Source organism: Dasypus novemcinctus, chromosome 10 (genome assembly GCF_030445035.2).
Source record: "Dasypus novemcinctus isolate mDasNov1 chromosome 10, mDasNov1.1.hap2, whole genome shotgun sequence".
NCBI classification, from domain to species: domain Eukaryota; kingdom Metazoa; phylum Chordata; class Mammalia; order Cingulata; family Dasypodidae; genus Dasypus; species Dasypus novemcinctus.
In genome coordinates, this window is record NC_080682.1 from 35299443 (window position 1) to 35325333 (window position 25891).

Consider the following 25891-nt stretch of genomic DNA (forward strand, 5'->3'; position numbering starts at 1 on the left):
CAAATCTCAATAAATTTAAAAAATTGAAATCAATATAATGTATACTCTGACTGCAGCAGAAAGGAACTAGAAATCAATAATATAAGGAGAACAGGAAATTCAAAAATATGTGGAAATTGAACACATACTCTTAAACATCCAATAGGTTAAAAGGGAAATCAGAAGCAAAATTAGCAAATAACTTGAGGTAAATGAAAATGAACATACATGAACATACTAAATGCCAAAACATGGGGTACAACTAAGGCAGTGCTGAAAGGGAAATTTAGAGCTCTAAATGTTTTCATTAAAAAGGAAAAATGACTTCAAATTAGAGACCTATCCTCAAAACTTGAAAACTAGTAAAGGAAGAAGAAACTAAGTCCAAAGGGAAAATAAGGAAGAAAATAACAAAGATTAGAGTGGAGATAAGTGAAATAGAAAACAAAGAACATAGAGGTGACAAAACCAAAATTTGTATTGGATAAGAAGAACAAAATTTACAAACCTTTAGCTAGCAAAAGCTAAAAGGATACAAATAGCAAAAATCAGAAATAAAAAGAGGTCCATTATTAATGATACTGCTGAAATAAAAAGGACTATTAGTGGATACCACAAAAAATTTTATGCCAATAAACTTGGTAACCTTGATAAAATAGACAAAGTTTTAGAAACGCACAAATAACAGTGACTCCGGAATAAATATAAGATCTCAACAAATCAATTACTATTAGAGATTGAAACAGTAATTATGAGGTGCAGCGGTGCTCAGAGATACATTCACCAAATGCAATGAATGTCTCATGATGATGGAGGAGATTGTTTTTATGGGGGGAGGAGTGGGGTGAGGGAGGTGGGGGATATATGGGGACATCATATTTTTTGAATGTAATATTAAAAAAATAAATAAAGACAAAAAATAAAAAAATAAAAGCTTCCCAACACACAAAAACCCAGGACCAAATGGGGACACAGGGGATTTCTATCGAACAGTCCAAGAAGACATAATTCCAATTCTGCTCCAAATCTTCCAAAATATTTAAGAATAACAAACACTCCCTAACTCATGCTACAAGTCCAACATATCTGCCATACTGAAGCTGGGTAAAGATACCACAATGTAAGAACAATAAAGACCAATATCTGTTTTGAATATAGATGCAAAAATCCTCATGAAAGCATTAACAAATTGAATCTAATAGTCTTTTAAAAGAATTGTACACCATGATCAAGTGTAATTTATCCCTGGTATGCAAGGTTAATTCAACAAAAGAAAACCAATTAATGTAATACTCCACATTACCACAATGAAGGGAAAAAAACATCTTCATTTCAACTGATGTAGATAAGGCATGGAAAAAAGTCAGCACCTTTTTGTGATAAAATCATTTTGAACACTAGGAATAGAAGAAACCTCCCTAACATGCTAAAGAACATATATGAAAAGCCCACAGCTAACATCCTACTTTATGGTGGAAAAATGATATTTCCCTTTAAGATCAGGAGTAAGACAAGGGTACCAACTTTCACCACTGTTATGCAACATTGTACTCGAATTCTTACCAGAGAAATTAGGAAAGAATAAAACATAAAAGACATCCAAATTGAAAAGGAAGAAGTAAGCTCTCCCTACTTGCAGACTGTGTGATCCAATATACAGGAAATCCTGAAAAATCTACAACAAAGCTCCTAGAGATAAGAAACAATTTATAGCAAAGTGGCAAGGTACAAGTTCAACACCCCAAAACCAGTAGTGTTTCTACACTAAGCCATGAATAACCTGAAGAAATCAAGAAAAATATTCCATTCATAATATCCACTGAAAGAATCAAATATCTAGAAATAAATTTAACTAAGTAAGTATAGGACTTCTACACAGAATACTGCAGAACATTGTTAAAATAAATTAAAGAAGACCTAAATAAATGTAAGGATATTTAATGTTCATGGATTGTTAAGATGTCAATACTACGCAAGCAATTTGTTGATTCAAGGCAAACCTAATAAAAATTATAACAATCTTCTTTGCAAAAACAGAAAAGCCAATCTTGATATTTATATGGAAGAGTAGGGGGCTCCAAATACCTATAGGCATCTTGTAACGTGTGTCTCAGCGGGATCTCAGAGACAGTAAAGGAGATACAACCCCAGGTAGTGGTACTTCTGAGCACTACTGAGACACCCAGGTCCTACAGTCATGGCAGATGGCTCTGGAGTTCAGTGCCTTGCCAGTGGGCCCGTCTCTGGAATTTATACTCATGAGTGTGATGAAGTTGGACTCAGAATTTACTTCTCTACCCATGCCTCTTCTTTCTCTTTTATCGAACCTATGGTTGGCACTGGGGTTGGTACATGATCAAGAAACTTGAATCTGAACTGTCCATGTGCCAACTGAGCCATGAGTCTCAGCAGAGTTGCAACACCTACTCTCCAGTTCATTGGACTTACCCAGGCCAGCCAACAGGAGGTAAGGTAGGTCAACCATGACATCAAGGAGCCAAGAGTGTCTACAACTGCAAGCAGGAAAATACCATCCATCAGCCATGTGAGATCTAAGCCCCCTCTCAATTTAGAGATGGAGTGGGCATTGCCATCCCAGGGTCCTCAGGGTGGAGAAATAAAATATGAATTAGAGTGGAAAAAAAATGAAATTGGAGGACTCACTCTTCCAGATCTTAAAACTTATTACAAAGCCACAGTAATAAAAACAACATAGTGCTGGCACAAGGACAGACACTTAGACCAATGGAAAATAATTGAAAGCTCGGAAAATACCCTCACATTTATGGTCAATTGATTTTTGACAAGGTCTCAAAGAAAATTGGGAAAGAATAGTTTGTTCAACAAATGGTGCTTGGAAAACTTGAGCTCCATTTGCAAAAAAAGTGAAATAAAATAAAAGGAAGAGGACCTGTACCTCATACCATATACAGAAATCAATTCAAAATGGCTTAAAGGGGAAGCAGACTTGGCCCAATGGATAGGGAGTCTGCTTACCACATCAGAGGTCCACGATTGAAACCCCAAGGCTCGTTAACCTGTGTGTAGCAGGCCCATGCACAGTGCTGAAGTGCACAAGAAGTGCCGTGCAATGCAAGGGTATCCCCTGTGTAGAGGAGCCCCATGCGCAAGGAGTGCACCCAATAAGGAGAGCCGCCCAGCATGAAAGAAACTGCAGCCTGCCCAAGAATGGTGCCATACACACGGAGAGCTGACACAACAAGATGATGCAACAAAAAGAAACACAGATTTCTGGTGCCGCTTAAAGATAGAAGCGATCACAGAATAACACACAGTGAATGGTCACAGACAGCAGACAACTGGGGGAGGGGGGAAGGGGAGAGAAATAAATTTTAAAAAAAATCTTAAAAAAATGGTTTAAGATCTAAAAAATTATAAGAGCTAGAACTATCAAACTCATAGAACAAAATGGAAGAAAGTGTTGTAAGGACTTTTTTTTTACACTGTAAAAAGTATTTTTATTATGTGTAGCAAATTAAGTTAATAAATCTTTTCTTTACAGAATTCAACATATGGTCATTCCACTGCTTAATTATCAAAACCAACTTAATTCCTCTGACGCTTGAAACAAGATTTATCTTCAAGATAGCCTCTTGAAAGAATCCATAACTGTTACCAGTCAGCCTTGTCATAATTCTTTTAGATGGGCTTCTTTTCATCTCCACTTCTGTGTGGGCAAACTGATGTATGCTTCATTCAGAAACACCCCAACTATTTACTTAGAATAATAAACTGGTGTATCTGCATTGTTCAAAATTTTGGACAAACTAGAAAAACTCATCATTACTTTATCTTATTCACTCCTGTTACCACACCCAAGGTGAGTAGAGACCTGTGGGATATGCCAACACCTACAGGATTTTTAAAAAATGAACTATTAGATCTTTCATACTTTTAGCAATGATCTGTCTTGTAGTTCCTTCTCACAGATCTAACAAATAGTTCTGTGAGTAAAGCTGAACCACAACATTCCTCTGTGAGGCATTTACAACAATGTGGATCTACAGAGACCCCATCGGGATAGACCTCAGCATAAGGACCTTTTGATACGCAACAATTTCATACAAATTTCACCTCAAGTATAAGCAACAAAGGCAAAAAAAAAAAAATGGGACCTTATAAAAAATTTTTAAAAGTCAAAGGACTTTATCATGAAAGCAAAAATTCAACCTATATAATGGGAGAAAATACTTGGAAATCTCATAACCAATAAAGGATTAATGTACAGTACATATAAAGAAATACTTCAACTTAATGGCATAAAGACAAACAACCCGATTTAAAAATGAGCAAAAACTTGAACAGACATCTCTCTAAGATGATATGCAAATGGCCAGAAAGCACATAAAAAGTTGTCCAACGTCATTAACCATCAGGGAAAAGCAAATCAAAACCAAAATGAAATAGTATTTCACAATCATTTGAATGACTGATATTAAAAAAGTGGTTAATAACAAGTGTTGGAGAGAAGACAAAGAAATAGGAGGACTCATTCATTGATGACAGTAACATTAAATGTTGCAGCCAATGTGGAACACAATTTGGCAGTTGCTCAAAAGTATACAATTACCTTATGACCCAACAATCCCCCAGTAGGTATATATCTAAAAGAATTGAAAGAAGGGGCTTAAATAGATATTTGCATATCAGTGTTCACTGTGGAATTATTCACAATTGTCATAGGATGGAAACAACACAAGTGTCTATTTTCCAATGATTGGATAAGCAAAATGTGGTATATATATATATATATACACACACTGGACTATTATTCAGCTGAAAAAAGGAATGAAGTCCTGATACATGAGACAACATGGATGAACCTTGAAGACATCACATTGAATGAAATAAATCAGACACAAAAGGATAACTATTACATAATCTCACTGATTTGAAAGAATTAGAATAGGCAATCTCATAGGGTCATAATCTTAAATATAGGTTACCAGGATAACAGTTGGGAAGAGTGTGTGGAAAGTTAAGGCTTAAAATGTATGGGGACCCTTTCAGAATGAAGGAAGTGTTTTGGTAAGGAATGGTTTTCATGATAGAACAACATTATGAATGCAATTAAGAGCACTGAAAGGTATCTCTGAATATGATTCAGAGGGCAAATATTCTATTTTATATATGGTAACAGAATAAACAAAAAGAATCCATGGAGCATCACTACATAAACAGTGAACACTAAGTTAAAGCATGGACCTTAATATATAGTACAAATATAAAAATATAGTTTCATCAATTGTAAGAAATATTTCATAGCAATGGATTGTTTGCTTCATGAGATCATATTGGGGATATTTTATTTTATGAATGATTGCTCTGCAAACCCACAACTTTAAAATAAATAAATAAATAAATAAATAGATGTAGAGGGAAAAATGATGTAGAAATATATTCATTTTATATATAAGCATGTAAAAATACTGTATAAAGTAGTACTATTAGAAAAAATAAACAAATGTATCCCGCAGATATATAGGCTGATATAAAATAACAATAGAGATAAATTTTCAGAAAGATGTAAAAGTAATTAATAGATATTCAAAACACACCAAACAGTATTTCATAGAATTATGTGGAGGAACAGAATTTAAAAGAAAACATATTAGGAAAGTGGTTGTGGCTCAGTCAGTTGGGCTCCCATGTACTATATGGGAGGCCCAGGGCCTCCTTGTGAAGACAGGCTCACCCACACGCCATGGAGAGCTGCTGGCCTGCAAGCGCAATGGAGAGTCGACTCAGCAAGGTGATGCAACTAAAAGGGAGACAAGTAAAAAAAACCACAGAAGAGCATGCAGTTAATGGACACAGAGAGCAGACAGCAAGCAAGCTGCAAAGTGGGGGAGGGTAATTTTTTAAAAAACACATTTTACTTTGATTAAAGTCAAGAATGAAGTCCCAGTTTTGTTGAAATGTAGGACAAGGTCATGTTTCCTTTCTGTTTCTCACTCCTGATCTTTTGCCAAAATCATTTTACTCTAAAGGAAAATCTGTTGGAATCTCACCAATAAAATTTCAGCAAATATATTAGTCACAAAATAAGGTTCTTTTTTTACTCATATAATATGAGTAAATAATACTTCATGATCATAGAAAAATTGATTTCAGTGTTGGTTAATGATAATTTTGCTATATTAAGCAGATCACTTAAGGTGGCATTTACATAGTAATTCTCCAATTAATCTGTTATTTGACTTAAACCCTAATGTGAAATAAATTGATGCTGTACTTTTTAATCTCCAAAAATATCTCTCTAAGTATCAATAAAGTTTTGATGAATTGAAGTATTGTACTTCCCAAACTCATCAAATATAAAATATATTATTTTGTAAGTTCTTTATCGATACCAACAAATTCTCTACTGAAATTGGAATATAAAGTTTTTCTTTGATTTTATTTTGATTAATTATTGCCTGAGTCCTAAGAAACATTTGATGTAATTATATGCAGAAGAAATGGGCTTCTGGCAATTAATATAATTATAAAATATTTATTATTTTCAGCACTGCTTTGTACTTTCTTCTCTCATATAACTATTAATAAAATTAAAAAAACAATACACTAAAATAATAAAACAGGTTGCAGAAACATTTTTATACTAAATATAGTTATACATTTGATATGTCTGTGAATTAGATGACACTGACAAACCTGAATGAAGAAACTCCACCAGGTATTTTCTTGAGATGCTTCAAAAGTACCCATTCATCAGCTGGTGCATGCACCTGGAATGAAATATTTATGGAGCACTAACCAATATAGAACACATTAAATCCTTGGTTTTGCAAAATGCTAATCATGCATAAGTCAAGGTATATCATAAATACGTAATTATAAAATCAGGATGTTACTGAAAATACACTATGAGGAAAAGTAGATATACATGTACTAGGCAATATATAACAAAAAATTGAAAGTAAATATATGTAAAGATGAACATATATGAATGATTTAATTTTCTTCTTTGAATTTGTTGCATTCTAATTTCAGTGCAATGAATCAGTTTTACTTCCATATTAGTGTCGTACTTTTAAATACAAAAATGTTTCATTGTGAAAAATGTGCTTTTATATATCTGTGATTAATGTCCTGGACTTTCAGCCACAGTGTAATTATGTATTTCTCTAAAAATACCGTCTCTGTTATTTAATCAAAAAATTAATTCATCATAAAGGAATATTTAAAAATTCCTGTTCCAATTTTACAGCTTCTAAGGGAGATGTAGCTCTCTGGTACAAACCTAACATGGATGCATTTGTTCTTGAACTTTTTTCCTTGGAAGTATGCCAAGGAATCTTCCTTGAAATTGGTCCCAGGGATGAATGGATGTTCATTATTAACAACCCTCAATATAAGAGATGTTGTGGTATTATCAGGGTAAAATGCAAGGGATTCACATTCTCTGAGTTGATGTAATTTAACTCAGAATAAAACAAAAATGCATACAGAAATGTTTAAAAATAATTTATCTTAAAGGAGGGAATATCACCGAAATGTTAGTTACCCTAAACGGTTTACATATTTTATTTTGGAAACAATTGTGAGACTGACAAATTTCTGGACAGAAATAATACCAGAAAAAGTTTTTCACCAACGTTAGCTCATGGTAAGCATTATTCTCAAAGTTAGAATTTTATTTCAGAACCAATAAAATGTGGAATTATTAGAGGAATATATGTATATATACACATGATATCATTTGACTTTAGTTAAGTCTAAATTTGTAGAATGGAAATATAGAATTCATAGAAAGAAGGTTCATGTGTAAATAATGCACATACTTGAAAATATGAATTATGGAAGAAATTTTATTTTAAATTTCAAATAATAACAACAAATCTTCTAAATATTAATATTAATAGACGTTCTATAATTTTTAATATATCCCAGTAAAGTCACCTAAGGTTTAATTTCTGATCTCTTATTTGTATTAAATAATATTAGATACAATAATTGATCAGTAAATGATGCATAATAGGTCTCTATTATTTTTTATTATGTAACTAGCTTTTCTTGTTGTACTGAATTTAAATATAAATAGGAATGTAGTATTATGAGCATGCTTTCTGGACTCATCATATCTTGGCAGAACTCCATAGCCAGCAACTAATTGGTCTGACACTGGATAATTTACTTAATTCCTGTGCCCTTTTTATCATCTAAAAATATGTATAATATTAGTACATGTGTAATATTTGCATCTGCATAAATGTGTTTATAAAATGAAGTATTTATAACACTGTCAGTTTCATTCTAATTATGCAGTATGTATGTATGAGATACTCTATTATAAACTCAATTAATGAAATATAATTTATTCACATTTGGCAGTCAAACTAATACTTTTTCATATATTTTGCAAACAATTCATTATTCTAAGTTTCTAAAAGCACTAAACTAATTTAAAGACAAGCCAGATCATTTACACACACACACACAAACCTTTTTGAAGTTATTTGTATTAAGTATTAACTTTGGTTTCTCAACAATTTACAGAAATTGAGCAAGATGGGCAATAGGAATTACACAAATGTACCTTATTTCATCCTTATGGGGTTGACAGAATCTGAAGAGATCGGGCAGGTCCTCTTCATGCTGTTTCTCCTGATATACCTGATTACCCTGCTGGGGAATGCAGGGATGATACTGATAATTCACCTGGATCTCCAACTTCACACCCCTATGTATTTTTTTCTCAGTCACCTGTCATTCCTTGATCTCAGTTATTCATCAGTCTTCACTCCTAAAACCTTGGGGAACTTACTGACTTCCAACAAGCATATTTCATTCACCAGCTGCTTCACCCAGATGTATTTTTTTATTTTCTTGGCTGCCACTGAATGTTTCCTTCTCTCTTCAATGGCCTATGACCGCTATGTAGCTATTTGCAACCCTCTTCACTACCCAATTGTTATGTCCACCAGACTCTGCTGCACACTTATCTCTGGGTCCTACGTGACTGGCTTTACTGAATCATTAGTTGTTGTTCTTTGCATGAACAGTTTGCGTTTCTGCAAGTCCAATGTAATCTATCACTTTTTCTGTGACACAACCCCAATTTTAGCCCTGTCCTGTACTGACACTCGAGATGCTGAAATCATGATATTCATATTTGCTGGTTCCTCTCTCATGGTGTCTCTTATCGCAATCTCTGCTTCTTATGGGTCTATTCTGTCTACTATCCTGAAAATTAATTCCACCTCAGGAAAGTGCAAAGCCTTCTCTACTTGTGCCTCCCACCTCCTGGGTGTCACCATCTTTTACAGCACCCTGATTTTTAGTTATTTAAAACCAAAGAAGTCCTACTCCTTGGGAAAGGATCAAGTGGCATCTGTGTTTTATACTATGGTGATCCCCATGCTGAATCCACTCATTTACAGTCTTAGGAACAAAGAAGTGAAAAATGCTTTCATTAGATTCATGCTGAAAAAATAGGTAAGATTCCAGACAATTTAATGACAGACACTGACTATTTAACTTCACTTTTCTTTCTTTCCTATTGGATATTTATTTGGCCTCTCTCTAAATACTACAAAATCCTTTAGTTTGCAATTCTTTCAAACCATCTTTTACCTAACCACACATGATCTGAAACATTGCCAAGAGTACTTTTTGAGTAATCTACAGAGTAATTGGAAATCACAAAATATGTGTTAAATACATGGTCTGAATATACACGTTTAAAGGCAAAGAATGTAAAACATAAATGTGGTGCCATCTTTCAAAATATAACATTAAATACCCATGCATGTTCCAAATTCACAGAATTCTAATATAGAGAGCATTTACATAGTTATTCCACATTTTCTTTGGCGAAGAAATATAGGACAATGATTAAAGAGTGCTGCTTGGAACTGGACATTCCAGGGTATAAATTCCAGTTCTGCTTATTAAAAAAAAAAAAAAACCTGCATGATACTAAGTAAGATTGTGAAACTTTAAATATCATTTTCCTCAACTGTACAAGGAAAATAATTCTAAATCAATTTAATTATTTTAAAGATTAAATCTGATGAGTAAAGGAAGGAGTTTAATGCAGTACTAATAAATCATGGCAATCCTCTAAATACATACATTATTGACAATTTTTAACACAGTGAATTTTGCTAAGAAAATATTCACTGGTTTTATAACTACTTTTGGTTGATATTATTGATTAACAAACAGCTAAAAAAGAATACAGCACTTCAAATATTTGGTCTTATACCAAGTAAAATATTGTGAGTAAAATATTTTAAAAATATATATACTACCATGAAGAAAATTTGGAAAATGTATTCAAATGTTAAAGAAAAAGAAATATGAAAACCATTATTGATGGATTAAACTTACATATGGGTAAGTATATATTACTTAAAATACAAATTTTTTGCCATTTTCTATTTCTAGCTTGCATCTTTTAGTTTCCAATTATCACCAAAACCTTTGGTAATTCCCTTGTCTTTCATTTAAACTTGGGAGAGGAATGGTTTTTTGATACAGGAACAAAATCAAGAATCTCATCTTGCAGTATTTTAAGCTCTAAACCTTTGTAACTTCATCAGGTTATATATCTGGATGAAGTGATATCTCTTTTTTGACTATCTGATAACATTTTATAAACTTCACAATTCTGTAATGTGTGACAAGTTTCATTAATTAGTATTTCTGTGTTTAATGTTACTGTGGTTAAAAAATCATTGCCATTCTCCTGATTTGTATAATTGTCAATGTTATTTAAAAATAAAATATTGATTGAAATTCTTTTCTCATTGTTAATTAATACAAATATTGTAGTGATCCATAAAATTTATTCAGGTAGGTTCTTAAAATTTCCTTTAAAAATTCCTCTACTTGGGGGTGGACATGGCCCAGTGATTAGGGCATCTGTCTACCACATTGACCCATGTGGAGTTGGACCATTCGCAGTGCTGATGCGTGCAAGGAGTGCCCTGCCACGCAGGGGTGTCCCCTGCGTAGGGGAACCCCATGTGCAAGGAGTGTACCCCATAAGGAGAGCCGCCCAGCATGAAAGAGAGTGCAGCCTGCCCAAGAATGGTGCCGCACACATGGAGAGCTGACACAACAAGATGACGCAACAAAAAGAAACACAAATTCCCATGCCGCTGACAACAACAGAAGCGGACAAAGAAGACACAGCAAATAGACACAGAGAATAGACAACCGGGGTGGGGGGAAGGGGAGAGAAATAAAGAAATAAGTAAATCTTTTAAAAAAAATCCCTCTACCTAATGTCAATTGCAGTTTTAGTTTTCTCTGATATTCAGTTTATTTAAGAAATTGTATTTATCATTTTCAAAAACTTTGATAATTTTCATTATTTAAACATTTGCAATAGGTATATTGTTTTCATTGAAGTAATTTTTATATTTAATTAATATTAAAATTTTCTTGACAAATTTATATTTGCTTATTTTTCTAAATGATCTTTCATTGATTAAAATGAAGTTCAATCTCTGTTTCAGGAGTTAAAACATTTCACTAGTTCATAACAATTTATTTGAATGATTGAAATATACATTATTTCTTCTAAACGCTTATCTTCTATGAAAACTTTAACTTCTTATATAATACCATGTAAAGAACTTCACTCTGACTTATTTTTATTTTTATTTTTTTTACTCTGACTTATTTTTAAGTTAAAATCTATATTGTCTCCAATTTATATTTATGGTAGCTCCTCTTTGTTTTGTTTGTAATTAGGGATGCCTTTGAAAACAGTTACTCTCTAGTAGTATAATTTGTGATTAATTTCTCATCTTATATATTAATTGCATCTACTCTTTTATATATATATGATCTTTACCTATTCTGGACTTTTTTATGAACTGTGCTTGCCTTGATTTAATTTTTGTAAATTTCTTGTTAGAAATTATAGCCTGTTGGTTTGTGTTGGCAACTATGATAAACAGATTCTATATTTTTGTTAACAATAATAAGTTCAGGAAAAATTCATTTTTTTAAATTCAGAATATCCTTTTCTTCTATGACATATTCCAGAAAGCATTTATGATGTTATTAAATAAATGTAATATACATTCTGTGCAATACCAATACACTAGACTGCATTTTCTCTCTTATTTACCTACTATATAAAAGGAATTATATTGTTTTCAGGATGTGATCTAGAGCAAATTTTTTTATTGCACATTATTCCCAAAACATTTCAATTTTTCTCTTTCTTTCTTTCTTTCTTTCTTTCTTTCTTTCTTTCTTTCTTTCTTTCTTTCTTTCTTTCTTTCTTTCTTTCTTTCTTTCTTTCTTTCTTTCTTTCTTTCTTTCTTTTTATTAAATGTGTTGGTATTGGTTTAAAGAAAAATCATATATAATATTCAACATTTCATTAAACCCTTCCTATTATTAAGCCTTGCATTAATATGGTACTTTGTGACAACTGATGAAAGAACATTCTTTATAATTGTACTATTAACTATAGTTCATGGTTACATTAAGGTCCAGTGTTTGTGGTATAAACCCATTTTTTAAAAATTATTATAGTAATTTATATGTAATCTAAAACTTTCCCTTTTAACTACACTCAAAATCCTTTTTGTTCATATTGCTATGTCAAAGTTCTACGTTTTCTTTTTATCGCCCCCATTTGCAACTTGCTTGCTGTCTGCTCTCTGTTCATTTGCTGTGCATTCTTCTGTGTCTGCTTGTCTCCCTTCTTTTTGTTGTTGTTGTGTCAACTTGCTGCACCAGCTCTCCATGGGCACAGGGTAGACCTTCAGCTCTCCATGGGTGTAGGCCAACTTGCCTTCACAAGGAGGCCGTGGGATGCAAACCCATATGGTAGACAGGAGCCCAATCGATTGACCACACCTGCTTCCCAAAGTTCCATGTATTTTAAAACTTCATTTATTTAAATAATATAAATGAAAAAGACTGAATTAAGAGTTTAGGCACGTGGGCTTTGTTTTTTGATTTGTCACTTGAATTTTATCTTCCTAGGGTCCTTCACCATTCATGGACCTAAAAGTTGATGTCTTCCCTTATATTTAGAAATATTTATTTCTTCTTATGTACTGTCTCTCAATTCGTGTGGTAGTACTTTAGCTATATGTATATTATACCATTTGGTATTGTTCCAGAGCTCTTGGATACTTTTCCTTAGACTTTATTTTTTCTTTAAAATTATTTCCTGTTTTTTTAATTCCTATTGACTTATCAAGTTTACTGATATTTTCCTCATCTGTATTGACACTACTGATTATCTTGTTGATGGAATATTTTTGTTCTTATGTTGCACATGTGCATTTGCTTTGTAAAAGTTTATTTCTAGTATTTCATTGGACACTACCTAATAGTTTCCATTTCTATCATGCAGTTTCTCATTCTATCTGATTATGTTGTCTATCTTCTTTTCCACTGGATCTTTTAACCCAGTAATTGTCAATATTCTTTAGTAAAAAACCACCAAGATAAAGTGTGATTGAACAATTTGGTTTTATTTATTTATTCAATTATCATTGAAATGAGCAAGAACATGCCCTTGGGAAATGTACCATTTCTAAGGGGGTTTTAGAAATAATCTATAATGGGATTTAGTTGTTGGTTGTGTATCTAGGAAGAGGGTATGAAATGCATTCATTTGTACATTATCAGAAAGCAGGAGCAGTTCTATGATTATCTCAATAAATTTTATTTGTCATTTGGCAGACTAAAGTAAGTATAAAGCTATAATTGGTAGAGAAATATAAATTTAATGAGAGGAGGTAGAGAATATTTGGTATTTTGAAGGTCACACAGTACTCTTTCCTGAAAATATCCCAGACTATACCAGTCTTTCTCATGAGCACGTGGTAGAGACCAGCAGAGAAGATGAGTGAATGCAAACCCTTTAATTCTACAGCTCCATGCATTTCCCAAATGACACTCTAGCCTAGACTTGACTTTAACAATTCTGTAACATTTATTTTTGTTATTCCCATTTTCTTGCCCCTGGACACACCTTTCTCCAAAACTCTGTCAAAAGTGAATCAAGTCATTTGTCTTGAGTGTCTTGACCGTACTTTTTATTCAATTTCTTGGATGTTTTCATCCTTATCTTTCTGTTTGGCACACTTTAAACTTATGATTTTGTAGTTTAATGGGTTTTTTAAAACAATTTTATTCACATGTTTCACTATCCATCCAAAATGTATGATAAATGACTCTCAGTATAATAAGAGAGTTGTACATTTATCACTGCAATCAATTTTAGAACATTTTCATTAATCTAAAAAGACAACTAATTAATCTAAAGATGTTAATCTAAAAGACAACTTTCATACACTTTATGCCCTCTCTTATTGAACTTTAGAATTGATATAGTACTTCTCTGTAATAATAAACTTTAATTTTTTTAGAGAAGTGTTAGATTTACAGAAAAATTACACCAAAATATAGGGAATTCCCATACAAGCCCCCTAACACCCAGACACATCATTTCCACTATTATTAACACCTTGCATTAGTGTGGTATATTTCTTATAACTGAATAACAAATATTAAAACATTGCTGCTAACCAATGTCTATAGTTTGGTCCTTACTTTGTGCTATACAGTTTCTCAGCTTTGACAATTATATAATATAACTTTTCCATCATTGCAATACCATACCAATTAATTTCACTGCCTGAAAAATGCCCTGTATTCCACCTATTCATTCCTCTCCTTCCCTTCTGAACGTCTGGCAACTACTATCTTTATATCAATGTTACACAGTTTTCTTTTAACACAAGATAATAACTACAATAACAATAAATCTACTTCGTCTTTGGTTACAGTACCCAAAATCTTGAGGGATTTTGGGTAACGTCCACTCTGACAGATACAAGTTGCAAAATGACTTAGAAATTATGAAACAAATGGAAGGAATTGTTTACTTTGCAATTATTGATACTTCTTGTTTTTTGAAATGGGACTTGTCCATCACCATCATTTTATTAGTTTTCCAGGTCAAGCTCAAAAAACGAGAGTAGGTGTAGGCTACAACTCTGCTGGGATTCAGGGTTCATGCAGCTTATGAACAATCCAATGATTTAAGTACCATAAAGATATATTTAATAGGTACTTTGAGAATTACAGTATTAAATAAAAGCAGTAGAAGAATCATGATTTCGAGAATTATAAATGAGTATGTTTACTGAGAAAATAGATTATTATATATTCCCAACCACGCCCACGGAGGGTGTGTTGAGTTCATGAGACTATTTGACTTGTCTCTGGTATCTGATGTACCCAGAGCCCTAAAGAGTACTCTTGTTTGAGGCTTTGTTTACTGAGGTAATTATTAAAATCTGCCAGAGACTTGAACAAGCATAACCTCGGAATGACCTCCCAACCCGCAATCTCTTAACCATGGACACTTCTTTTATTTAATATTTCTCCGTTTTGATCAAGCTCATTTTTCAAATGCATCATTCATTACCACTTGATAATAAATCCTCAGTGCCACAGAAGCTTATCTCTGGGAGTCATGTCTTACATTGGGGGGAAGGTAGTGAGTTCTTTTGCTGAGTATGGTTTAGAGAGAGACGATATTTGAGTAACAAAGAGGTTTTCAGTAGATTCCTCTTATTTATTAATTATACTTAGGCTAAGTTTCACTTTAAAAGAACAATGTTCAAGTATAAGCGTTAAGATCAAGGGCTTGGCATATTGGCCTGTTTGTTTTTTCTTTTCTTTCACTTAGCAAAGGATTTTATTTGCCAATCTCCCCACAAAAAACAAAATTCAAAAATAACCACTCACTGCAAGAACAGTTATATAAGAAAACATTTTAAATCATCCTTTCTTCTCTATCCAAGCTGTGCTCTTTTATGTATATCACATTTTAGAGCAAGCTCATGCATAGAAATTCTGTGTGTGAAGGTCACATGGCACTTTTTATATAAGCTCCCACTTTCTGATGTTCTTACCCGTCAGTCAAGTGGTATCTTTTTTTGGCTTTTTTTTTTTATAGATATTTATTGCAAAAGTTTCTCTTATTATTAGCAAAATACATTTAAAAATCCCCCCTCCCACTCTTCCCACATCATTTGAAAAATTTTGTACAGAATAAAAATTCCCCACACAGTTATGGTTAAACCACTGAATGTTGAAGAGTATCTGATTTACTCTAAGTTCTTGCATTCTTTACTTCGGCATTTACAGGAAAATTTGAATCTCAAGTTCTATTGGCCCCAAAGCAAAACAGACTTTCTCAAACATCAATTAGACTTGTTGATCAAAAGCCCTGGAATTACCTTTCAGTCTCAAAGAGAGAATATATTTTAGTTAGAGCCAGGAGAGTACTGAGAAATATGAACAGAACAGAAAGCTGGTGAAGGCACAGAGTAAAGAATCCAAAGAAATTTTCACTGAGTAATTTTCACTGAGTAAGCCAATAATGTAGAAACCTAAAGATCTTGGCTGTGATCACACTAAGAAGTTTATTATGGAATTGCTTCAGAAAACATGTGTGACAGATAGCATATTCTGGCTCATTGTGTTAAGTGAGCAATTCCAGCACAAACTTCCTGGAGAAATTTAAGGCTGGGGAGTGTAGCAGATGTATTTCTTGCCCTGTCGGAGCTCTTTGGTGCAGATGCCTCTAGGAAAAAGTTTGGAATGGATGTTTGGAAGGACCATCTTACAGACTACATACATCTAATCAACTGGGATAGTTTCATACCACCAGAAGGAAAGAGATATCTACTCTCAGAATCTCACTAAATTTCCTTTCAGTGGTAGTTGGGTAGAAGATCCTTATCAAAAATAAACACCAAATAAATTGTCATAGGCATGCCCTTTTCATCCTTTTCTGCTGGAATTAGTATTCCCAACAAGATGAGAAGGTTCCAATTCCTGTTATTGATGATGGGCAAGGTAATGTTTCTGTGGGCCCATCATCATTGTACACAGTGATATCCTTGCTCCAGGCCAGGTGGTTTTCCAATTGTCTATTGAAAGGTCAGGCATCTTAATATTCCTCGTGGCAAATTCTTGTGAAAGTTTTGCAACTCTGCCAAGCTGCATGGTGCACACTGGGGGGAAATCCCAGGAGTAAGAGAAGATAAGGCCCCATGAGTGGAAATAGCTTAGATTGTGGAGTCAGAAAAATTTTGGCTTGTATTATGGTTCTGCTAGTAATGAACTGTTTGGCTTTGGTGAAGTTATATGCCCAACTGGACATCAGTTTTCTCACCTTAAGATTAGGACAACTTATATAATTTGCATATTGCTATGTAGACTATGTAAGGTGATATACAAAAAAACTCCTTATTCCTATTTGCCACTTAATAATATGTTGTTGCTGCTATTAGAGCTTTCCTTCTTCATAAGCTCAGTAATGAAGTGTTGCAGCCACTTGTTTCTAAAGACAAGAATTGATGAAATGATTATTTTTGAACCTTATACATGCATCATGTTTAATTTCAGGATCTTCTATACTTTAATCTTTCTAAACTGTGTCTCTTCTTAAAGTGAGATCAGATGCACATAATTACAACCATTTTAATAGGACTGAAATATCAGTTAAGAGAACTACTCCTTTGAGGAGCAGATTGGATGAAAAGGCTAAACCCCAAAATAATTTTTTATTGAATTCAGATCCTTATAGTGATGGAAATAATTTCTCTAGTGTACCTGATTATTATAAAATATACCTTTATTTGTAAAACCACATCTAGCTCTACAGAAAATATCAGAAATACCAAGAGAAGCCAGGTTATTTTATCGCCAAGAATATCATGGTAATTTAAGCAAAATAAAGAATTTTTTTGCTGACATATCCAAAATAAGAATGTGAAGACAAAGATAAATTTTTTTGATCCTTAATAGAATATTGGGATTCATTGTGTGCAATCTCAATAGAATGATATTGTAGTATATATTCCGTGACAAACAAAAAGCAAATAAACTTCAAGAAGAAATATTTAGCTTCTGGTTTTACCCGTTCATAATTCAATGCTTGGAAGAAAAAAAACTGATTTTATAATTCCAATAATTTTGTTTTATTTAAATAAAATTGGGAGTTATATTTCAATTGAATGTATTCTACATATATGTACAATATATAGTAAGCAATTTAATATAATATTTTAGTGCATCTCATAAATATGCCTTCTGCAGTAACAATGTTCCTGAAGTAGAATATGATATACCTGAAAATTTTTGTCTATCTTATTTCTTGGTTTGGAAAGACGAAGTTACTTTTCCAAGCTCAACTGTCATTTTGGTATCATCTGAGATTTAATACTTAATTTAGAGGCTGTTAATCTGTTTCAATTGTTTCAGATATGGTTGTGAGGTGTAGAATTTTAATGTTGTTGAAATTTGGGGGGTGTATATTAGTCAAGATGTGTTATGTAGTGGATTCATTTAGTAGACTACCTTTTGATTTTTTTTGAAAATTTACTAGCATATTTTTATTTCCTTTGACTGTATGTCTTTTATCCTCCTATTTCCTGTTTTGTTCCTTGATTTAGAGGCTGTTAATCTTTCACAATTGTTTCAGGTATGGTTGTGAAGTATAGAATTGTAATGTTGTTGAAATTTTTGTGGTGTATGTTAGTCAAGATGTGTTATGTAATGGATTCTTTTAGCAGACTACATTTTCATTTTTTTAGAAAATTTCTTGCATATTTTTATTTCCTTTGACTGTGCTTCTTATCTTCCTATTTCCTGTGCTGTCCCTGATCCTCCCCTGCAAATATTTTTGAATGTATTCCAGTCACTCATTCTTCCAAAAGAGACAATGGTGAAAGGATGAAAGAGAATAGAGAGAGGATGACAAAGAAAAGGTGTGGGTAGAGAGAAAGACAATGAGGAATTTTTCCTAACAGAAATGAATTTACTATTATAACCAACAATAATTTAATACATATTTATGTTATTAATTGGTAACTTTATAGCAAGTCAAACACATTACAAATATAAAATTCACTTGAATGTGTTTTCAAGAGACATGTAAATTGTCTAAATTTACTCAAGACTTGGAATTAAGTTTAAGTGTCTATTTTTATTCTAGAATTTTCTTGGGTTGAAACGAGCATTTTTTTGTAACCAATATTAATGAAACAATTTACTTTATGTATTAAAAAGCCTTTCCCCTGGAACTGGGAAAAAGATGGCTTTTTCCTTACTTCTCAGTGCACTAATTTTAAGCTGATTTGTTCCTTCACTTCTTGAGATATGAACATCTCAATATGACAAAATCTTAGTGTATTTCATGTCACAGAGATAAATCATTGTGGGTCACTGAATTCAACACAGAGTAATTCATGGCAAATGATTCACTTCTTTAAAGCCAGGAAAATACAACTGACAATTAAGAATAGGTTAAACACTTTGGTTTTGACATGCGAAAGAAAAAAGAAAAGTTTTCAGCACATACACAGATGCCACCTTAACATTTTGTTGTGTTGTTTTGTCATGCACTATTCTCTCTTCACACTCCAATAAATGAGAAACAGTCTGAATGCTTGGAAACTAATAACAGAAATCAAACACTCTTTGTGGCATATATTGTGATTTAATTCTATCACCAATAGCTTTTGCAAACAATTTTATTTATGATCATTAGGTGATACTGAGTTAATAATTATTTTAAAGTCTACATAAGTAAATATAATATATTAATGACATAGCCATGATGTATTCTTGAGAGAAACATGTATCAAAAATCCAGCCAAGGACTTTACAGGGATAGTGAGATATGAACAGAGAAAAAACAGATATTGTCTTCCAGGTAATATTTCAACAAAAATAAGAGTGGTATAAGACATTGCAAGGGCTAGAAACTGGTTATTTAAATATATGTATGTAAAGAAACTGAAAAAATAATACTGTATTCTTTATGACATCACACAAGTTGCATCTACCTCTGCTGTTTTGTTCATCACTGTGTGTGAGGGATAACTGGAGTTAAACACTTACCAAGGGGAAACCATATGGTATGAAAAGAAAGTCCTGTAAGATAAGTTGAAATGTTAACTTACCCTATTCTGAAGTCATCAGGAAGCATTTTGAAATTAAATAACTTTCACCTTGTTTGTCGTTTATATTTAGTATGATCTTGTGATATGAATGTGGTTCTTCCCATTTCCTAATTATCACTATTAAAAAAGGCATTTCATGCACATTATAGCAAATTTAAAATTAGCAAATAAGTCTGTACTTTCTAGATATAATCATAATATTTATTCATCTTTGTAAATTCTAATATGATATAAGAAGAAAACAAGTGGTAAAAATTTAACATAAAATTAACTGTAAAATGTATCATGTAAATTGGCAGGGTTTTTGATTATTAGTTATATATGACTCAAGTGGCCAAAAATTGAGCATACATTTTTCATTTATTTTAAACAGAAAAACATATCCATCTGGGCCCAAGTTCATTATCATTCCCTATCTCATCACTGCCTCTGATATCATTATCCCATTGCAAGTGACAAAATGATGACATAATTGAGCACACTATTTTTGTGGAATATTACCAGGAGCACCTATAAATGTATACTGGAATGTCTGTGCTGTCATAACATTCTTCAGATTTCTGTTGAAGAATGTGGCTGACTTCATCATGTTTATATATACATTTTTTTTCAGATTTATTTTATTTTCTTTCCCCTTCCCCCCTACCCCAGTTGTCTGTTCTCTGTGTCTATTCACTGCATGTTCTTCTTTGTCTGCTTCTGTTGTTGTCAGCGGCACGGGAATCTGTGTTTCTTTTTGTTGCGTCATCTTGTGTGTCAGTTCTCTGTGTGTGCGGCGCCATTCTTGGGCAGGCTGCACTTTCTTTCACGCTGGGCGGCTCCCCTTATGGGGCACACTCCTTGCGCGTGGGGCTATCCTATGCGGGGACACCCCTGCGTGGCACGGCACTTCTTGCGTGCATCAGAACTGCATGTGGGCCAGCTCCACATGGACCAAGGAGGCCTGGGGTTTGAACCTCAGACCTCCCATGTAGTAGACAGAAGCCCTAACCACTGGGCCAAGTCCGCTTCCCCATCATGTTTATATTGAGGGGCCTCACAGATAACATTGAGCTGAAAGTCTCCTTGTTTTTATTATTTCTAGTGATCTATATCTTTAATTTGATACGTTGCATTGGTCATCTGGGATTCCCGGCTCCACAGTCCTGTGTACTATTTTCTACATGTTTTGTCACTCTTGGATGTCTGCTCTTCTTCAGTTGTCACCACCAACTGTAAAAGGTAGTTCTATTATAACCTATAATCACAGTTGAGGAAACAGAGGCAAATAAACTCTAAGGCTTGTGCTAAAGTCCCCATAGCTCATAGAATGATACAAGGATGCAAAACTGAACTTCCTAGCTACAGAATCCCTGATTTAAGCACGTTAGTAAACAGAATGAAAGAATTGGCTAAGTTTTTGACTTTGCTAACTCCATTATCCTTTCCAGACAATATCATATGAAGTAGTATAGTCTACATTTTGTCAAGCAAGAAAGAAGAGAGAAAAGGAAATTATGTAAGAAATATTGTAAAAATAGTTTCCACTGAATTTGAGAAGTAATTGAACTGGATAATCCATAAAGAATTTGCATTTTTGAGTCTAAGTGATCAATATATCAAAGACAACACAGGATAAAGAAGAAGCAAAATTAATAGTAGTAGAATAAGAAGAAGGGGAAGGAGGAATAAAAATAATAATAATGAGAGAAGAAGAAGAAACAATTTCATCAACAAAAAGATAAGTCGATTCAATATAACTGATGAAGAAAGAATTAGTGAACAAAATCCAATAGGGATTAACCAAACAGAAAAATCTTTACCAAAAAAAAAAAAAAAAAAATGTGACTAATATCCCGTTACTGTGAAACAGATCAAACATCTAATATACATACATATATATGTATACAAATTATACATTTATTACAATAAGAATAGAGAGGGAGTGCATCAGGCAAACTATTAAAGGAGATAATGGCAAAAACATTTCTAAAAATAAGAAAAGACATAAAACCACAGTCGACAAATGTTAGAAAACTCCGGTAATAATTACAAATAACAAATCGACCAATAAGAAAACACATGGAGTCAGGGTCTCACTGCTGAATCACTAATACAGGTAGAAAATTATCAAGGCAGAGGAAAATACATATATTATATACAGAAGAAAAACCATGAGAATTATACCATACTTGTCATCAAAAAATTACAGCAAGAACATAATGGAGGGACATGGTGAAGTACTGAAATATATTATTTGTCATTACAGAATTCATTACCTATTGAAATACTTTTCAAATACAAAAAAAAAAAAACTAACTAAAGACGTTTTCAGGGAATTAGCACATGCACATACACAGAGAGGAATAATTTATTGCCAGCAGTCTTGCACTCCAAATTTTTCCAGGCAAATAGGATTAAGAAAACAAAACAGAAGGACTCTTGCATCTACTGAAATAACTAATAACACTATAAATGTAAAATTCAAAGGAAATATATCAAAATATAAGAAAAGATGAATGTACTTTCAAGATGAGAAATAACTCAAAAAGGCATACAACTAAAAAAGAAATGCTTATGAAAGATGTAAAACTAATTGCAAATAAAAATAAAGAAATAACAATAAATAGATATAATAAACATATTTTTTATATTTTAGAGCACAGAAAGACATATTAAAGTAATTTTATTTGTTATAGATATATGATAATGCACAATATAAAAAATAAATTGAGAAAGTATGAATACAGTGAAGGCTCTTTATAAGACATAAATATAACAAAGATTTGTTAAATAGTTTTTAATTACTAGGATATTTTACTCTTGAAACAGAGATTGACATTTATTTTGGACATTCAAAAAACATTAAGGAAAATAACCAGATAGAATTTTACAGAGAAAATATTAAAATAAATTTCAAAAGAAATCACATTTTATAATTCTATTGCTTGAAGGCAAATAGTACATCTAATTACAATTATGAAACTTTGAATAACCAAAAAAAAAATTCTTGAAAAATCATAACATACCTTTTAAGATTTAATTTGAACAGCACTGTTAAATTTCCTAGACTACTTATAGAATATACCATGAAATGGGCTTGCTTTAAAAAATTGGAAATTATTAACTTTCAGGTTGTGGCCATGAGAGTGCCCAAATCGAAGTATAGTGAAAGCCTTGCTCACCCTGAACACGGGGTGAAAGTTCCACTCTCATCAATCATAAGGATGATGGTCAAGCTCTAGGCTCTTATCCTGTCAAGAATTGGAGGTGGCGCCCAGATTCTCCTCAATCCCTCAGGCATATGAGAAGAGAGAAAACTTGTGTGATAACACTTTTCCTGAACAATTGGTCAGAAGGCCTGCCCTGTCTATGTGCTAGTAGTGTATACTCACCCTTTCCAAACACCAGTGGTCTTGCCCATTAAACTTGAGAAGATATCTTTGGTCCAGACATTAGCTTACAAGGTTGTGCTTTTTAAATGAGTTTTCCTCTAATCTGTTTCTCTTCTGTCCCTTATAGTCCAGATTGCCAGTGGTTCTGTTTATAGAGATCTTGAAAAAAAGCTTGTCAGTATTGCATATACTGCATAGAGGTCCAAACCATCAGACAAAAGAACTTTCCACAAATCCTTTGGTGATAACTGCATTTCCAATTCTGACTTGTACTGAATTGAGTGGCTAGATCCATGTTCAGTTAAATATTTATATGGAGCACTTTTCTTTGAGAACTTGCTTTCTGGAAGTTCAGAATTTTCCAAACCATCAGTTTCTGGTTTCTTTGTGCTAAAGAGTTCGGCTCTGAGCTTATCCTTTGCCTCTTGCATTTTACTAAAAGCTTTAATGAGTAACCAGGCTGTACTTTCCACATTTATTTTGGAAACCTACTCATCTAAAATTCCAAGATGGTCAATTTCACATTCTGCCTTTCATATGACATCAGAACTCTTATTTGCCAAATTCTCTGCCACTTTAATAAAAAGTTCACTTACCTTCCAGTTTGCAATGCCATAGTTGTCATTTCTGTCTAAGACCTCAATGTAAGTAGCTGTAGCATCCATGTTTCTATCATCAGTCTCCTCAGAACAATCTAGACCTTTTCTTATCAAACACCTCACAATTCTTCCAGCCTCTACCCCATAACCAATTCCAAAGCCTTTTCCACATTAATGGTATTTGTAATAGCAGTACCCCATCCTTCTTGTTACATCGTTTGTTTTAATTTCTTGGGCTGTTAAACTATATCATTGATGTGGAGACAGTGAGCAGGGAGTGGGAAAAAGAGGTGTGATATGGTGGCATTTTCGGGACTTGCAGTTGTCCTCAGTGATATTGCAGGGACAGATACAGGATATTATATATCTGAATGGACTGGGAGAGAGTGAAGCTACAACATAAACTATAATCCATGCTGTGTAGCAATGCTTCAAAATGTACTCATTAAATGCAATGAATGTACCACAGTAATGAAAGAAATTGTTGATGTGGGAGGAGTGGGGGATGTGGGGAGTGGGGTATATGGAAACCTCATATTTTTTAATGTAATATTTTGTGTGATTTATGTATCTTTAAAAAAAAAGAAAAGAAAAAAAATCATATACCATGAAATGAGTTGTTAAACAATGGGAAATTATTTGCTTACAGTTTGAAGTCATGAGAATGTCCAAATAAATGCATAGTAAAGGTTATGCTTTCTGCTTGATAACAATTTCCCTGTGATCCCTGGCTTCTCACAAGGCAGCTTCTTCTGGTCTCTCTCTTCTCTTTCAGGTTCCATTTATTTTAGCCACTTGCTCCTTTGGCTTTCTATATCTGTGTATTCATCCTGTTTATAAAGGACTCCAGTAAGAAGATTGAGACCCCCCCTAGGCTATGCCTTAATTGAGGAAATCTCTTCTAAAAGTCCTACTTATAACAGATTTACACAAACAGGAATGGATTCGATTTAAGAGCAAGCTTTTATAGGAAACCTACAGCTTAAAACTACCACAAGGTGAAATAAGTAAAGTTTCATTTTCAGATAATGTAGAGGAAATTTTCTTTAAAAATGAAACTTTAGCACTCTACCTTATTAAAATTTAAGAGATGCAAGAAAATAACCTTGAAAATTCTTAGCTTTATAACATTTTAAAAGTTTCATTGAAAATTTCAAAATAAACGGGCTAGCATTAACTCAAGAATTGATTTATTTTCAAGAAACTTGAAAAACAATGAAACTCAAGATGAAGAGAATGATTTTATGAAACACACAGAATTCTGACCAAGTGCTTTAGTTACCTTATTGACAATTCACAAAAATGTAGGTTTTTCAAATATTTAGCAGTTAGACACCAAACAAATATTACTACATTCAGATTTTTAACCTGTCAAGTTTACAATATTTCAGGACCTAACGTTTCACAGGAATGTCTTTATTTTACTTATTTACCAAGGACACAGCTAATTGACAGGTTTAAATGACAAAGGAATTAACAAAGATTGTACTGATAAATGGAAAGAAACAACTACAATAGATTATTAGAAATAACCAAAATTTGTTGATATATGCAAACACATACACATTAATGGGAAATCTAGGAAAGCAGGCACAACACTACCTTTCACCATTAGGACATTTATATTTCATATAATACTTTTCACTGTTTCCAAATTATTTTCATGCTTAATATATACCATGTTCTCTATAACTTAATGATCTCACAATATTTTACTTAGCTAGGTCCTAATGATTGAAACAATGAGTTTTTCACTTTTAAAGATTTCTGTGTTTATTAAAGGTTTTAACAAAAAGTGATTTATAAACACCAGTGATTATTAATCATTAAAAAACATTGCAAAAATGTACTTTTTCTTATTATGATGGTCAACATTTATTTACTGCAAATTGTGCTTTATATTCTATATTTGATAACTTTATAATAACTATAGGGACCTGGAATT

General features: G+C 32.9%; 1 protein-coding gene, 1 non-coding gene and 1 pseudogene across 2 annotated transcripts; 1 reads left to right on the forward strand and 2 right to left on the reverse strand.

Moving 5' to 3' along the window:
• Window positions 1-3903: 3903 nt before the first annotated feature.
• LOC111766969 (small nucleolar RNA SNORA18) lies at window positions 3904-4032 on the reverse strand. The gene has a single exon (XR_002798878.1). It is a non-coding gene; the product is annotated as a small nucleolar RNA SNORA18 (small nucleolar RNA).
• A 4482-nt stretch (window positions 4033-8514) lies between these two features.
• Window positions 8515-9441, forward strand: LOC131280288 (olfactory receptor 8H1-like). Its single transcript, XM_058306395.1, has one exon. It carries the CDS (start codon window positions 8515-8517, stop codon window positions 9439-9441), a length of 927 nt encoding a protein of 308 aa, XP_058162378.1.
• Window positions 9442-16521: 7080 nt separating this feature from the next.
• LOC111766964 (peroxiredoxin-6 pseudogene) lies at window positions 16522-23963 on the reverse strand (annotated as a pseudogene).
• Between the last annotated feature and the right edge of the window lie 1928 nt (window positions 23964-25891).

Coding starts and splice junctions, on each gene's coding strand:
- LOC131280288 (XM_058306395.1), top strand. CDS start 8,515: ATGGGCAATAGGAATTACACAAATGTACCTTATTTCATCCTTATGGGG.